Source organism: Arvicola amphibius, chromosome 3 (assembly GCF_903992535.2).
Source record: "Arvicola amphibius chromosome 3, mArvAmp1.2, whole genome shotgun sequence".
NCBI lineage: Eukaryota > Metazoa > Chordata > Mammalia > Rodentia > Cricetidae > Arvicola > Arvicola amphibius.
The window spans coordinates 41,504,138-41,519,898 of record NC_052049.1 but is presented as its reverse complement, the minus strand read 5'-3'; the positions used below and the strand labels follow the sequence as shown (position 1 = coordinate 41,519,898).

General features: G+C 37.4%; 1 protein-coding gene across 5 annotated transcripts in view; it reads right to left on the bottom strand.

Moving 5' to 3' along the window:
• Ipo11 (importin 11) overlaps positions 1 to 15,761 on the bottom strand; it is a 172,376-nt gene that overhangs the window by 133,049 nt on the left and 23,566 nt on the right. For all 5 annotated transcript variants that reach the window (XM_038323961.1, XM_038323963.1, XM_038323962.1 and 2 more), the window contains 5 exons: positions 7,185 to 7,317; positions 5,325 to 5,383; positions 2,965 to 3,013; positions 1,541 to 1,611; positions 78 to 270 (listed from right to left, as the gene is read on the bottom strand). In XM_038323961.1, the coding sequence (XP_038179889.1) occupies positions 78 to 270; positions 1,541 to 1,611; positions 2,965 to 3,013; positions 5,325 to 5,383; positions 7,185 to 7,317 (505 nt within the window). The remainder of the gene's footprint in view (positions 1 to 77; positions 271 to 1,540; positions 1,612 to 2,964; positions 3,014 to 5,324; positions 5,384 to 7,184; positions 7,318 to 15,761) is intronic.

Sequence of the window (15,761 nt, the reverse complement as noted above, 5' to 3'; positions counted from 1 at the left end):
CAAAAACTGTATTAAAATAGTAATTACATCACACTTGGATTAAAAGTTTTCTAAAAAAAAAATCAGTGGAGTATTACCTTCAAAATTTTTGGATGGCTTATAAGCATAATTTTTGACAATCATCTTAATAAGATTCATGCACTGGACAATGAATCGCTCAAAGGTAACACCTTCACCAACTTCAGTAAAAACATAGCTTACAGAAAATTCCAGTGACCTCTGAATTAGGGGAGTAAATGAAATGGGGTGCTGATCCAAGAAGTCCAAGAGCTATAAAGAAAAGAAAAGCTGGAATGGTATTTTGTACAAAATCTTTATAGAATATATTACTCCAATTTTCTAATAACTATTTAACTAGTTTTGACCTTCATGGGAGCTCCGGGCATGACAGATTCACATACACTATGACCCTTCTTAGAATATATCACAAATCATAGATTTTTTTTCCCCAGCTTTACCCTCATAAAGAACTTTCTAGAATTTCTAATGCAGAGACCAAAAAGATCCTATTAACTTTGTAACAATGAGTAAATGCGATACAAAAAACATTAGGTATATATTACAGGCTTTTTAAAAGAACAATAGTAAGAAGACATTAAAAATAAGACTGCCTTCTTTATGAACCATATCTGAGTTCTAGGACTGCCAGAGCTACACAGAGAAGAGTCTGTCGCAAACTATATAAATAAAAAAGAAAGCAAGTAAACAAACAAACAAACAAGCACACACATCCGCTTTATATTGGGTTTTTAAAGGTTAAATTGATTTGATTTTGATTGATATTACCTAGAATGTAAGAAATGAAGATACTGACATTCAAATCTAACCCTAACAATAAAGCATCGATAAAAGAAAAAACATATTCTGACCATCTTCAAGTACCCATTTTGTGTGTAAACAGTCTCCAATCAGGCCTTCCTAAGTGATAGAACACAATTCTTTTTATTTCTTCCAATTCTCCAAGCCACAATTTTCATAAAATATTATATAAAACTGACTTTATCAGGCATTGGGCAGTACAACCATAAATTCCATTCAAAAGATGTGGTAATTGTGATAATACTCTGATATTCATTCTGAATATACTCTGTGATATTATAGTTACCAGCTGCATCTGATCTACTTCTGGCTGAATTGCTTTTTCCTTTTTACCCTTTAGATCTCTAGTAGATCTAAGAATAATGAACTTTAGAAAAATCAACTTTATAGTCATTATAGTTGATTTTATTTTCCCAGTGGTGCTAACAAAACGGAAGGCTTAGTGTATGCTAGGCAATCCATTAACCACTACATAACCAACTAGAATTGATTCTTTTACATCAAGTTAACTTACACATTATGACATTTTACAGGTAAATTTAATTACTATACATGTTCTTAAAGTTTAAAGATAACAAAGGTAATTTCAGTTTTCCAAAGACCCAAAACATGTTTTCTTTCATTAAAGTAAAAACTATAAAAATATACAAATATATTTTCCTTTCTAAATATGAGGTGTGTTTTACTTGAAAATATATATATAACAAAAAAGAACACTTACCACTTTAGTGAAAAGAATGATGGTCTTTTCCAGCCTATCTCGACATACATTATCTGTACCTATACTTCTACCTATTAAGAATATAATTCAAGTTTTTAATAGTCTGTAAAATTACAAAAAGCATTAAAACTTTAACAAAAAAAGAGATATTTCACATAAGAAATTCATGATTAAAAAAGCAGTAACAAGATTTGTACCTAATAAACAGAGTAACCATCAATGTTACAATAAACAAAATTAATTCTAAAATATAAAGTAAACACATTTTTTTAAAATGATAATTTTAGCAACAAATTACAAATCACATTTTTAGGATTAAATCAGTTGTATTTGAAGCATTTTTCAAACACAAAGCACCTAAAGAATAATGTATTTGTTATTATTGTCATACATGTATTCTGAAAACTCTTCCTCCTAATTTGCACATTCTGAATACTGTCAGTCCCTCCGTTCCTTTGCTCTCTCATCACTCTCTATAGTCCGCTTTGACATACACCTCATTCAGCTAACTTTGGTACCGTCTTGGTGATGACCAGGGCAAAGGGACCTGGGTTTTGTTCTGTTTTAATTTAACTTAATTAATTTATTTAACAATTTAACTTAATTTAATTTAACAATACAAAATGCCTGGCAACAGGTTCAATAACGTATTTGCTATATTAAAAATGACAGGCATAAAATAATCAACAACCCCTACAAATGAAATTAAGAATTAGATAGCAAGTGTCTAAACACACTCATTGTACACACACACACACACACACACACACACACACACACGAGTACAAATGCATTCCAAGCAAAGGTGTTCACAATCACATATATGGAAGAGACAGGATAACAAGTCACCAGTACAAAACAAACATAAATGCTAAACTTTCTTTATGGAACTTTGAATTACAAAAGATTACATAAAGTATCATTTAAGGAAGGACATTTATATCAGTGATATATAAACTATACTAAAAGAGATAATCTACAATAATCTAAACAGGACTGGGCATATCCTATACATATTACTTCTTAAACAAAATTGCCATGCCTAGGACAGCAGTATTAGTTAAAGGAAGGAGTGCACAGACAACACAGAATTTTAGGAAAGGGTTTCCTCTAGTCTTGGGACAAGTATATGGAGGCAAAACTAAGCTTCTGATTCAGCCTCAATAGTTAGTTACCAACTTCTAAGACACATACAGGATCTTCTACTTCTAGCCACATACAGGATCTGTTCTACTACCAAGACCTCACTCAGACGGTCCACATGTGACACTGAGACAAATCACTATCTGCACATTTGCATATGTACAGGGTAGAAGCTGCTGATGAGTTAGGAATAATTCACTAATCTATATTAACCCTCATTAATCCCAGCTGTTAATGAATAATAGACAGTTCTAAAGTCAACATGCAATGGAAGGACTTACTGCACTCCAGAAACTGTTTGAGACGTTCAAATATTCCATGTAAAAAACCCTAGAAAAGAATACATTTTAAAATGTCTCAATGTATTCTGTTATAAACATACGCTTTTTAAAAACCTTACGCTTTTTGTCAAGGATTCTAAAACATCTAGTACACAGTTTTTATATAAGTACCTAAAGGAGCTAGATTTGGTCAAATATGCCTAGAAGCCCAACAGGCTAGAGACTGAAGGAAAAGGATCATGAACACAACAAACTCAAGGCCGACACATGCTAGGCAAGGTATATTCCTAACCCTTTTTATTTTGAGATATGATCTTGCTTAAGTTATCCAATCTGTCCTCAAACTTGCAGTCTTCCTGTCAGAACATGCCAAGAAAATGATATTACAGGTGTGTATCATGCTCAGCAACAATGCATCATCAAATGCAAATCAACAGGAAGAATTAACCTCTTCAGTATCTTTTAGGAGGCCCTAACTAAATGTACTACTTCCCTCAACTTCATGCAGCCCCAAAATATCCCCACAGAAGATGTAAACTGGGCTAAACTCATCATGTATTTAAGGAGAAATTACAGAGCTATAAGCTTGTGCACAGAAGAAAAAAAGATATATATCAACAGTGAATATACAGTACTACTGTAGCAGGCTGAATGAAAATGGTCCCAACAGTCTCACTGAATGTTTGGTTTCCAGTTAGTGGAGTGTATGGGAAGGATTAGGAAATGTGGCCTTGCTGGAAGAGCTGTGTCACTAGGGGGTGGGCTTGGGAGGTTTCAAAAGCCCATGCCATGCCTGACATGGGATGCCCTTCTGTATGTATGAATATGTTTTATTACCATTGGTTAATAAAGAATCTGATTTGACCAATAGCCAGGAAGAACAAAAGCAGTTGGGGAATAAGAAGACAGAGTCAGGGAGAAGCCAGCAGTTGCCAGGGAAGCAAGATGTGAGGTAACAAGCCAAGAGCCTCGTGGTAAAATATAGAATAATAGAAATGGGTTCATTTTAGTTGTAAGAGCTAGTTTATAATAAGCTTGAGCTAAAGGCCAAACAGTTTGTTGTTAATATTAAGCCTCAGAGTGGTTATTCGGGAACTGGCAGGCAGGAGAAAAACTTTCATTTATACAGACCCAGTCAACTGTTGCCTACAATTCAGGATGTAAGTTCTCAGCTACTGTTGCTTCAGCGCCATGCCTGCCTGCCTGCCTGCCTCCATGTTTCCTGCTGCAATAATCATGGACTACCCCTCAGACACTGTAAGTAAGGCCCCAAATTAATGCTTTTTTTTTTTTTATAATCTGCCTTGATCATGTTGTCTCTTCATAACAATAGAACTGTAACTAAAATAACAACCTATATGGGCTTGTATAAGGTTGTTTGCACACACATTCTGTTTACACACACTGTTAGTTTGTAGGTTGTAGTGGTTTGAATGAGAATAGCCCCCAAGGATTATATGTTTAAATACTTGGTCTCCAGTTAGTAGAACTGTGTGGGAGGAGGTGTGCTCTTGTTAGAAGAGGTGTATCACTGGGGAACAGATTTCAAATTTCAAAGGACTTATGCCATTACCAGTGTCCTCTCTGCCTCCTGCTTGCATCTAGATGTGAACTCTCAGCTGCTCCTGTGAAAAAAGCTTTGCTACACCATGGACCCTAACCTTCTAAAACCATAAGCCCAATCAAATGCCTTCTCCATGGCTTTGGTCATGGTGTTTGATCTCCTGTCAACATGCCTTTGCTCCAACCTTCTGAAACCATAAACCCAATTAAATGCTTTCTTTTATGAGTTGCTTTGACCATGGTGCTTGATCATAGCAAAAGAATGTTGTTTTCATTTTGCAGTGCTAGGAGTCTAACACAGGGCCTCACATTATGAGAAGGCAAGCATGTTATAACTAACTATATCTAAGGCTCATGTATTTATTCATCAAACTTCTTGTAAAGATCAAGTATCACTGTTATGAAGAAAAAATATTTCATTTTTAAATATAGAAAAATATCGAAGACTTAATTGACAATTTAGAATTCACCTAATAATGTTAAAACAGCATTAAAAATCTTAGGGATTCTCTTCGACTTAAATTCAAATTAACACTGTCAGTGTATCCTACAAGTTGAAAAACTATCCTAGGCCATTTCCCCTCCTTTATGTAACAGCCACTTTGATATGGTGAAAGCAGACAACTATAAAATTCACTATAACATAGAGAGAATGATAAAAAAAAAAAAACCCACAAGACCTAGATGGCCACTTAATTAAAAACTATTCCAAATCAATACCAGATACAAAAGCCAGTCAGAAAAAACCCCAAACACTTTCTCAAGGTCACTCGTCATAAATCCTTTCTGTTTCTTACCATCACCTCCATATCCTTGTGAGGTTCCACAAATCCATTCACAGTTAACTTACGCAGCACTGAAAAGCAAAGAAAGCTTCATTTGAACTGTATTTCTTCATATTTTATTCTATTACAATCATAATTATAATGAATCTGAATAACAAACTCAACCAACTCAAAGACACTTCCCACTTAGCAGATCCAGACAGGTAATCATCTGAGTGAGTACAAAACCTGATTCTTCTGAACAACATGAACAGTGGTTGTTCTCACATGTCGCTATACGAGATATATAACTGTAGTAAGATTTTGACATTGAGGGTAATTTATTCTTAGAAATTTTAAGATACAACTAAAAACTTCAACTTTAGCTTATATGAAAATATAGTATGTCTCCTAAAACCAATATAAAACTGAATTGTTTCCATATCTGGAATAGAGTGCTTAATTATGAATGTTACATCTTATGGTAACTAAAATCCTTATGTGCAGGGGCAATTAAGGTAATATATTTTGAATCTGAGACAGGTTTAAGTCCTTTCTTCAGTACTCTATTACTTAGGGCAATTTTTCTATATCCACTTTCCTCAGGGAAAATGTGGCTACTACATCTGATTTCATAGTTCCTAAAGGATTCAACAGTGCAATTTATTTAAAACAGCACAATTCCACACAAGGACGACAGTATGAGACAATCTGGAAGAATAGGGAAGAACACAGAGCCTCTTGAATACCAGGGGAAGACACTAATGTTGAGCTTCATCCCAGCCAAAGACAAAATTAAAGTCACTTTATTAAATAAGCATTGCTACCTATATTATTATATAATTATCTATTAGATAGTGTTCATGAGCCCAAAGACCATATACTAAAATTAAATTTAGGCTAGGTGTAGTAGTAGTGTTGTAAATCTTTAATACCAGAACTCAAACGCAGAGGAAGATAGAGCTCTGAGTTCAAGACCAGCCTAGGTTACATATATACTGAGTTAAGATCAGCCCGTGTTGGGAAAAAAACAAACAAACTAAGCTAGGCATATGACTGTCTACAGTCCAATTTCTTCAAATGTGGACAGTACTTTAAAACCATTCACACATTTGTTCAGAGAACTCAGCTTAGGAGTTGTGTAGACACCGTCTAGTCAGTTCATGTAAGGATGCCCTAGACAGTGCCAAGAGTGCACAGTGAGATCCCAAGGTAAGGGGCTGAGTATGTTTAAAGATCTTATAAACAAAACTGTTTTAAAAATGCAAAACGGGACTCATTTCAGGAAGAGAAAAACAAGTTCTATGAGGAAAAACAAATAAAACAAAGAAACCACAGTGCTAGCCACCAGACTGGTTTGGGGAGGAGAAAGGGTGGGTCAGAGGTACAGCAAGAGCGGGCTCTAGTAAGTAACACAGGGAACTTGGTTCATGGAAGGCACGATGGAAATGATGCTATAAGAATGCTCACAAACACATTTTTTTGGGCACAGCCCAAAACAGCTTCTCTACCACCATCTCTTATAGTCCAGGCAAGCCTGAGGCACAAAAATGTCAAAGGTCAAGTTTAAAGAAAAGAGACTTGAGAGACACCACCCAACCAAGCGAGTTAGAACTAAACTGTAAGGACAATGGTAACAGTAGGGACCAGACTGAGAGATGAAGGGAAAATAGAAGCACATGAAAAAAACATATTCAGAGGACTGAGGCCAAAGTAACATACAATTCATACATTTGAAATTACTTGGTATTTTGATAAGTTTCTTAGAAAAAAGTTCCCTAATTCTTATCTTACAGAGAAATCAACCCATTTTTCCTAAGGACAACGGAGAAAGAAATCTGTCCCGAGCAACTACGTGGCAACTGTGCCGAAGCGCATCTGGTTCAACAGTACCTTTTAAGGACAGTAGTGTTCGCTCTAGTGAACTCAGAACTGCAGTTTCACTGCCAGAAGAAATCTGCTGCAGGAATGTGTCTGTATGATGGTTCCACAGAGAACTGGCAAAGTTATAAATTCCAGAAGCTAACTGCAAGAAAAAAGCATCAAATTTGCACATCACTTGTTTTAATAATAAATTACAAATACAAGTAATTACATTGTGGTCTTACAACAAAAAACACATAATTAGTGAGATTTGAAAGAGTTAAAAGTATTTATGGTGATGCTTCAAAGATTTTAACTACAACATAATGATTAGTGTTCACAGACTATTGCTTTAAATACACACACAGACACACAAACCTAAAAAATTAGTTTCTTAAAACAATGTTTACCCCAATAATATCTATATTTACAGACTGGTGATTATTTTTGGCTTATTTTTTTACACTCACTAATTGATTGAAAGCTCAGATTTAAAAACAACCATTTATGGACCATCACTCAGTAAGTCACACATGTTGATACACTATGGTAAATGATAAAGTTAGTCTGACCTTCTGTGTTCCTCTTGCAGTTCTCTCCATGGTGCTTAAGTATTTAAAGCTAAAGACATACAAACCACATGACTTTCAGACTATGTTCCTAACCAGTACCAATGTTTAAAAACCGATCAATGATCATGAGCAAGGAAGTCAGGACCGTGAGGGGTGCGTTCACCCACTGAGACGGCGGGACAGAACTAGAGGGAGATCACCAAGTCCAGTTGGAATGGGACTGATGGAACATGAGACCAAACCGGACTCTCTGAATGTGGCTGACAGTGGAGGATGACTGGGAAACCAAGGACAATGGCAATGGGCTTGGTCTCTACAACATGTACGGGCTCTGTGTGAGCCTTGTCAGTTTGGTTGCTCACCTTCCTGGACCTGGGGGGAGCTGGGAGGACCTTGGACTTAACATAGTGAAGGGAACCCTGATGGCTCTTTGGCCTGGAGAGGGAGGGAGTGGGGGTATGAGTGAAAGGGAGGGGAGGGAAGGGGGGGGAGGAGGGGAGGAGATGGAAATTTTTAATTAAAAAAATGGGGGGAAAATTAAAATTAGAATACCAATAAGTAACTGAACAAAAAACAAAACAAAAAGGGGGGGGAATGAAACAATAGAAATGGCTCCCTTAGGCTCATAGATTTGAAAATGCTTAGTTACTAGGGAGTGGCACATTTAGGAGTTGAGACTTTGTAGGAGGAATATTGTCACTTGGGGTGTGGGCTTTGAGGTTTCAAATGATCAAGCCAGGGCAGGTATTTATCTCTCTTCCTTGATGCCTGCCAATCGATATGTATAACCCTCAGCTCCTTCTTCAGCACCCTTATTTCCTGACCTCTGAACCTGTAAGCCAGTCCCAATTACATGGTTTCCTTTATTAAGAGTTGCTATGGTTGTGACATCTTTTCATAGTAATAGAAACCTTAACTAAGACACAGGAGAAAATTATTTTACCAAAATATACCATCTGCACACAGAGTGCAAATTACACTATATATAAGAGCCTATCCATTCAATCCCCAAAGTCTAAATAAGATATCCGCATCAAAAGGTTAGGATAAAAGGAACATTTTCCTCATGGTTGAATCAAATTCATCAAAATAAATTTTGCTTGTTCCACAAAATCCTTTACATTTAAAATCTGACTCCAAAAACATATGTAAGAAAATTTAGTAATTCAGACAATCAAATAAAACAGTTAACTTGGAAGAAGGAGGGATGAAGATCAGGAGTTCAAGTCCAATCTCAGCTACACAATAAGTCTGAGGGAAGCCTGGGTACCTGAGACCCTGTCTCAAAAAACAAAAGAGGGTTTGTAAGAAGGCTCAGGAAGCTGGATCCCCAGAACCCACATAAAGTGAAAGAAGAGAAAAATCAACACCACAATGTTGTCCTCTGATCTCTGTATGAACACTGTGGCACAATCATGTCTGCACACATTACACACACATGCATAATAATAAAAACGCAGTAAGAATAATAGATAAGGACCAGGTGGAGTGGTGCACACCTTTAATCCCAGCACTCTGGAGAAAGAGGAAGGCGGATCTCTGTGAGTTTGAGGCCAGCCTGGTCTACAGAGTGAGTTCCATAGCAGCCAGGGCTAGAGACCTGTCTCAAAAAGAAAAAGAAAAGAAAAGAAAAAAAAAAACAGTTACAGGTATTAAGATGAGTTGGGTAACACACCTGTATATTTGAGAGGTAGAGGCAGGAGGATCAGTTGTTCAAGACCACCATAGCTCAAGAGAACAAGAATTTTATATACATGTTAGTAACAGTGGGCAAAGTTGAGCATACCCATAATTCCAGGTAACTGGGAGGCTGAGATCAGAGGATCCTGAGTTCCAAGACAGCCTAAGCAACACCAGGAGGCACTATCTCAAAAAAAAAAAAAAATTTAGTTTTGTTTGGTTAGTCAGTTTTGCTTTTGTTTTTGTTTTGTTTTGTTTTTTTGAGACAGGGTTTGTCTGTGTATCCCTGGCTGTCCTGGAACTCACTCTGTAGACCAAGCTGGCCTCAAATTCAGAGATCCACCTACCTCTGACTGCAATGTGCTGAGATTAAAGGTGTGTGCCAACACCACCTAGCAATAATAAAGATCTTAATCTATTAATTCTTCTCTCTCCTTTTTTCCTTGATTTTTCTCTTTTTTGTATTCTTCCTTTTTGCTAATCCTAAACATATTATTATTAATAAAATTTATTATTTCAATTTAAAACTATGTAAGTAATATGTTTGGCATACTGCAACTATTTCTGAATGGAGGCAATATACAACTTTGAATAAAAATAAATGAACAGTATGAAAATGTTTTCTTTAATATTCCTTGTTTCCTCATTCAGATCTGGAGCACAGTATCTGAGTAAGGACATCAGACATGTACTAAGGCTCCAATGTAAGAGTTTTAGGCTAATCTAAAGCACAACAGAAACAGATGATTACAGTGCAGAAGCAATCATATCTCTTTGACAAACAGCTTTTCCTTGATTAAACTTCAGTCAGATTCTCCTAAATCCCTTTGGAAAAGAGGTATGAACTACAGCCAGACAAAGCTCCTCTCCTATACACATCTCAGTCACTCTGGGTGCCTGGTTAGGCGCCTTACCTCTACAATCCCAATGGTATCTCATCATCCTAGCTTGCCTTCAGAAGCAGAATCCTGTTAGGTCAGTTTAAACAGAAACTGCCCCTTACCCTGGACATTTCCTCCTACTAACCTGCCAGCCACTCCCACCTTCCCCACCCTCTCCTGATTCTTTGACTATAAACTCCCATTTTCTTACATTCAGTGTTGTGCCGACCAAACCTCTCTTCCCAACTGCAAGCCCTCCTCTAGTAGCTCCTTCTGAATAAAGTCAGTTTTACTATGACTGTCTTTGACAAGCATTTCAGACATTTTCCACAATTTTTCAGCCCTACTGTAAAACAAGGGAAGACTTAAAGAAAGGAACCACTGCCCACTATCATATCCACAAGCTATTCATAACCTTTATTTGCACCAGAGCCATCAACTGATGTCTGCTTATAAAGGCTCAGATGGAAAAGAAAAGGCAATGAAGTAAACCAAGTAGGAAGAATAAAAATATTTCTTCCACATTTTCTTCTAAAAAATGCAGCAGGGAAAGAATGTTCAGTAAAACACTACACAAAGAAATTATATAATAAAAACACTCTTGAGAACAGATAGGCCCAAACTCCAATTGGTTAGGTTTTCTTTCTAAATAGAAGAGAGAGTGCCACCCACTGACAATTTGGTGAATTTAGCTGAGATGCACACTCTTAACTCCTTTCAATATAAAAGTGAGCCATTATAGTAAGCTTAACTTGTTTTTGCATTTCAAGTATTCTTAAATACTCAAATCCACTGTCCTCAGAATTCCTATTAGGAAAAGTTAGCAATAAAGTATTAAAGCCATGGAACTCATAACTAATAGCGATGCAACAGACTGTAAAACCCAAGACACTATCACCTGAAACTAATCAGCAAAAAGCAAGTCAACAAGGACAGAAGGTTGGACACAAACAGGACAACTAGTTCCCTCAAGCAACAGCATGAAAAGGAGAAAGAAAGACAGGAGTGAGTGCTACTCTTCTAAACTAATTAAAAGATTCTGAGACAGTGCACTTACGGGCTTAAAGTAATCTTGTAAAAATCTTTGAGAAGAGAATAATTAAATAAGACAGGAGTATTAATTTTTATACTTTCCTTAGATGTGATACATTAAATGATCAGTTTTTATAATAGACAAATAGGAAGATAGAAGCCAAGTATGATGGTACATGCCTATAATAATCCCAGCACTTGGAGAGTAGAGACAGGAAGATCAAGAGTTGGTCATGAGCTAGAGACATCACTCTGCAATAAAGAACACTTGCTGTTCTTCCAGAGGACCCATTTTTGGCACCCAGCACACACATGGTGACTCATAACCATTTATAACTCAGTTTCCAGGGGATCCAACACCCTCTTCTTATCTCCTTTGACACCAGAAACACAAGTCATATACACACATACATGAAGTCAAACATTCATATGGATAAAATAAAAATAAAAATTTTAGGGGGAGTTGGGACAATCTGACTATTGCAGTCTTGGCTGTTCTGGAACTTGATATGTAGACCAGGCTGCCCTAGAACTAATAGAGATCACCCTGACTCTGCTTGGCTAAATAAATCTTAAAAAAAACAAGAGCCAGCTACAGGACTGGGTCTTTAATCCCCACACTCAAAAGATAGAAACAGATGGATCTTTGTTAGCACAAGACTAGCCTGGTCTACCCAGTGAGTTCCAAGACAGCTATACTGGGTGTGTATGGGGGGAGGGGGATGATCATCCTATACCACATACCAAGTTTAAGGCCAGCCAAAACTGCATGAGACCCTGTCTCAAAGGAGAAGAGGTGGCATTAAAACATGCCAAGAGCAGGTTGCCTCCATAGGTTAAAGGCAAGTTCCTAATACTGAAGACAATATGCACTTCAAACATAAAACCCAGAAGACCTGAGCAGTATCTGACTCTAAAGCCTCCTCCTTGAAGACTAGTTTTCATAGGTGGCACACACCTTTAATCCCAGTAATCGGGAAGTGGAGGCAGGTGGATCTCTGTTGAGTTTGAAGCCAGCCTGGTCTACAAACAAGTTTCAGGACTGCCAGGGCTACTGTTTGTTACCCAGACAAACCCTGTCGGGGGGGGGGGGGGGGGGGGGGGGGGAGAGAGAGAGAGAGAGAGAGAGAGAGAGAGAGAGATAAAAGTGCTTCTTGAAGACTATCTTGTCATTCTAGTAAGCATTATCAAAGGGAGAGTTTCTGTACTGTAGGTTACCAAAATAAGAGGAGGAGCGCTAACTAGCAAAACTACTCTTCACTGTTGTCTTCCTAGTGAGCTGCAACAGCTATCTTGTCCCTCAATGCCCCAAGGCTGGATCCTTTCCTGCCACCTACTACTTACAGATAGTCTGTGTCTGCAGATTCAGCTAATCTAGTACACAATGAGAGGTGCTAGTCAACTTTCTCCAACATATTTCTAGCTCTATGTATTCTTTAAAAAAAAAAACTTTCCATAAAATTTTTGTTTTATACTTTTTATTTTGTTTTGTAGATACAGTCGTATTACATACATGGTCTAGCTGGCTAGGAACTCACAAGGAAGCCAGGCTGACCTCAAACTTACAGAGATCCACTAGCCTCTGTCTCTCTCAGGTGCTGGGATTAAAAGCATATGCCACCATGCCCATCTTGAACATGGTAATTTCTAAGAGCATGACTCTTCTATTATTTTTGGGATGCTTTGTTTTTGTAGTGCTGGGAACAGAATCCAGATCCTTGTACTCGCTAGTAAGCGCTCGATTCCTGTGCTATATCCTCAGCCTAATTATTCATTTAACAGTTACTGAGCACCAACCATCATGTCCAGTTTTCTAGGCTAATTAGCACAACTATAACAAAAGTAACACTGCAGTGATCTGAGAAAATTAAGTGAACATTCACCACAATGTGATAAATAGTCCAGTAGGTTTAGTATCAGAGGCTAGGTAGACACCTGCATTTCAGACAATAAAGAAAGGAATTAACACTAGATGAAGATCAACCAAAACACTTAAGAGGCTGCCTTGGCTAAAAACAAGTATCTGAAAATCAAAGCAACATATAAGGAGAAACTATAGTTTTAAAAAGCCAAAACAATTCATACTTTTATTGATGGGTAATATTTAATAAAAGTCAGCTGTAACCCAGAATGTTCTACACATCTGACTCTGAGAAAATTTTTCATAGAAAAGCAAGTCAAAGTTTAAAATGTTAGAAGTGGAAATAAAGGTAAGGAAATTCAAAAAAAGATTTGAATAGATAAACTGTCCATTACTTTAATTCTGAATACTAGAAATAAAGCAAGAACAATCGGTAGTTGCAGCGCAAGCACGCCTTTAATACCAGCACTCGGGAGGCAGAGACAGGTGGTTCTCTGTGAGTCTGAGGCCAGCTCTACCTACACAGTGAGTTCCAGACCAACCAGGGCTACAAAATGAAGCTCTGTAGGCCAGATAACTCAGTAGTTAAGAGAATTTGTTCTTGGAAAGAACCCAGCTTCGATTTCCATAGCTCATGTGGTAGTTCACAACCATCTGTTAACTATAGTTCCAATGGATTTGGTGTCCAATTCTGACTTCCAAGAACATCGAGCAAACATATGGTGCACATACATACATGTAGACAAAACACTCATACATGTACAATAAAAATAAATCTATAAAATAGTTTTAAAATAAAATAACAGAAATCAAGCTAACATGAAAAAGAACAGCAAAGTAACCAATCCTATGATTATCAAAAAGAATTTCTTTTATACAACATTTCTTAGAATAACATGATAGGGTATTTAAAGCAACAGTTAGTAGTAAACACAATAAAACGAAATCCTAGCTTAAACTTTCTAAGAATTACTATCTAGGAAGACCAGCATGGCGCAACATGCATATAACCCTAGCATTTGGGAGGTAGAGACAAGAACAGGAGTTAAAGATCACTTTGGCTGTTTTACATGTCTAAAGCCAGGCTGAGCTAGGGAAGAAGGGAAAGTAGAAATAGAAGGGAAGGGGGAGGGAAAGAAGAGAAGGAAAATGTCATAACCCAAGATCTGTACACCACAACCTCAAGAGCAAGAATCCCAAAAGTGCTGTTCTAAAACCTCATCTCTTACTGAAAGACTGAAAATTAATGTGGATTTGTTGCAGCAGCAGCTGCTGTTTCATTTTTATTAGGTTGTTGTGTTGTCTAGAGCAGTCTACAACTCCTAGTCTCAAGCAACTCTTGGCCCTTAGCCGGTATGTAACTGAAACTATCTATACACACCACTGCACCTGTCAAAAACTAATGTATTGAACAAGGGTTTGAAACAGCCCCAAAATACCTGCTTCACTCTTCCCCATTTCCCTAAACTATCCTCAAAAAAGAGGCACTCCCCTGGGCACCAACAACAAAACAAAGTCTTCAGGGACAAAAGATTAGTTAGCTTTCTGTAGAAGAACAAGGCTTCACAAAGATTCTCTTCTGAAACTCTCTTCTCTGGACTCCCTCCATTAAACGGCCTATTTTCCACAAGCTGCCAGCTCTTCAATTATCCCTTCCCATGTACAGCTAGGTATCTCCTTTAGGAATAAATAAAGCATCTCAACTTTACAACTCTTAGAATTGGTCAGGCGTTCTGGTTTAGAGCTCTGCCAAAACATCCTTTATTTTAACCCCAAAGAGGAAGAGGAACAAAAGCATGGGTGCAAGTGCATCTATACCCTAGAGCTTAAGCAGGAGGACAAGTTGCTGTCAGAAGGCCTGGGAAAGACTGCACACTAAATGAAGAAGTGAAAGAAACCCTCTAACTGTTCAGGGAAAAGCCTGTGCAATATAATACACTAAGAGAAGAGAAAGGAATAGCTCAAAACAAACAACTCCCTAAAAATTCCCTAGTTTTATGGGTCCTATCATAAATTTTTTCATTATGTGCTATTTTTCATAACTACCAAAGGTAAACAAGAACACCAAAACAAAAACCTGAAAATTCAGTGGTATCATATTGTACAGTCTAAATGTCACCATCAACAATACGAAATTGTTATTTTTAAAGATCAAAAAACAGTCAGATCCAAAACCATACCAAGAACAGTAGAGAAAGTTAATACTTGGTAAAGACTAACAAACCTGATACAGTCTGAATGCACTGTGCCCTATGGACTGGCTCAACTATGCGGATAAACCAGCTGAGTGTGGTATGCACATCTGTAACCTCAGCATTTGGGAGATGGAGGAATGAAGATCAGGAATTCGGTCTTCCTCAACTACACAAAAAGTTTGAGGCCAGCCTGGACTACAAGACACCACATCTAAAACAAAAATTAAAAAATAAAAATGAAAAGATGAATACTTGATCTATAGCGAATGGTACTACTTTGCAAAGTTTTGGAGCCTTTGGGACTGTGGACAGGCTAACAGAGTCAGTAGGGTGGGGACTAGCCTGAGCTCCACTTCCTGACCCATCAAGGTCTGAAGAGCCTGAAT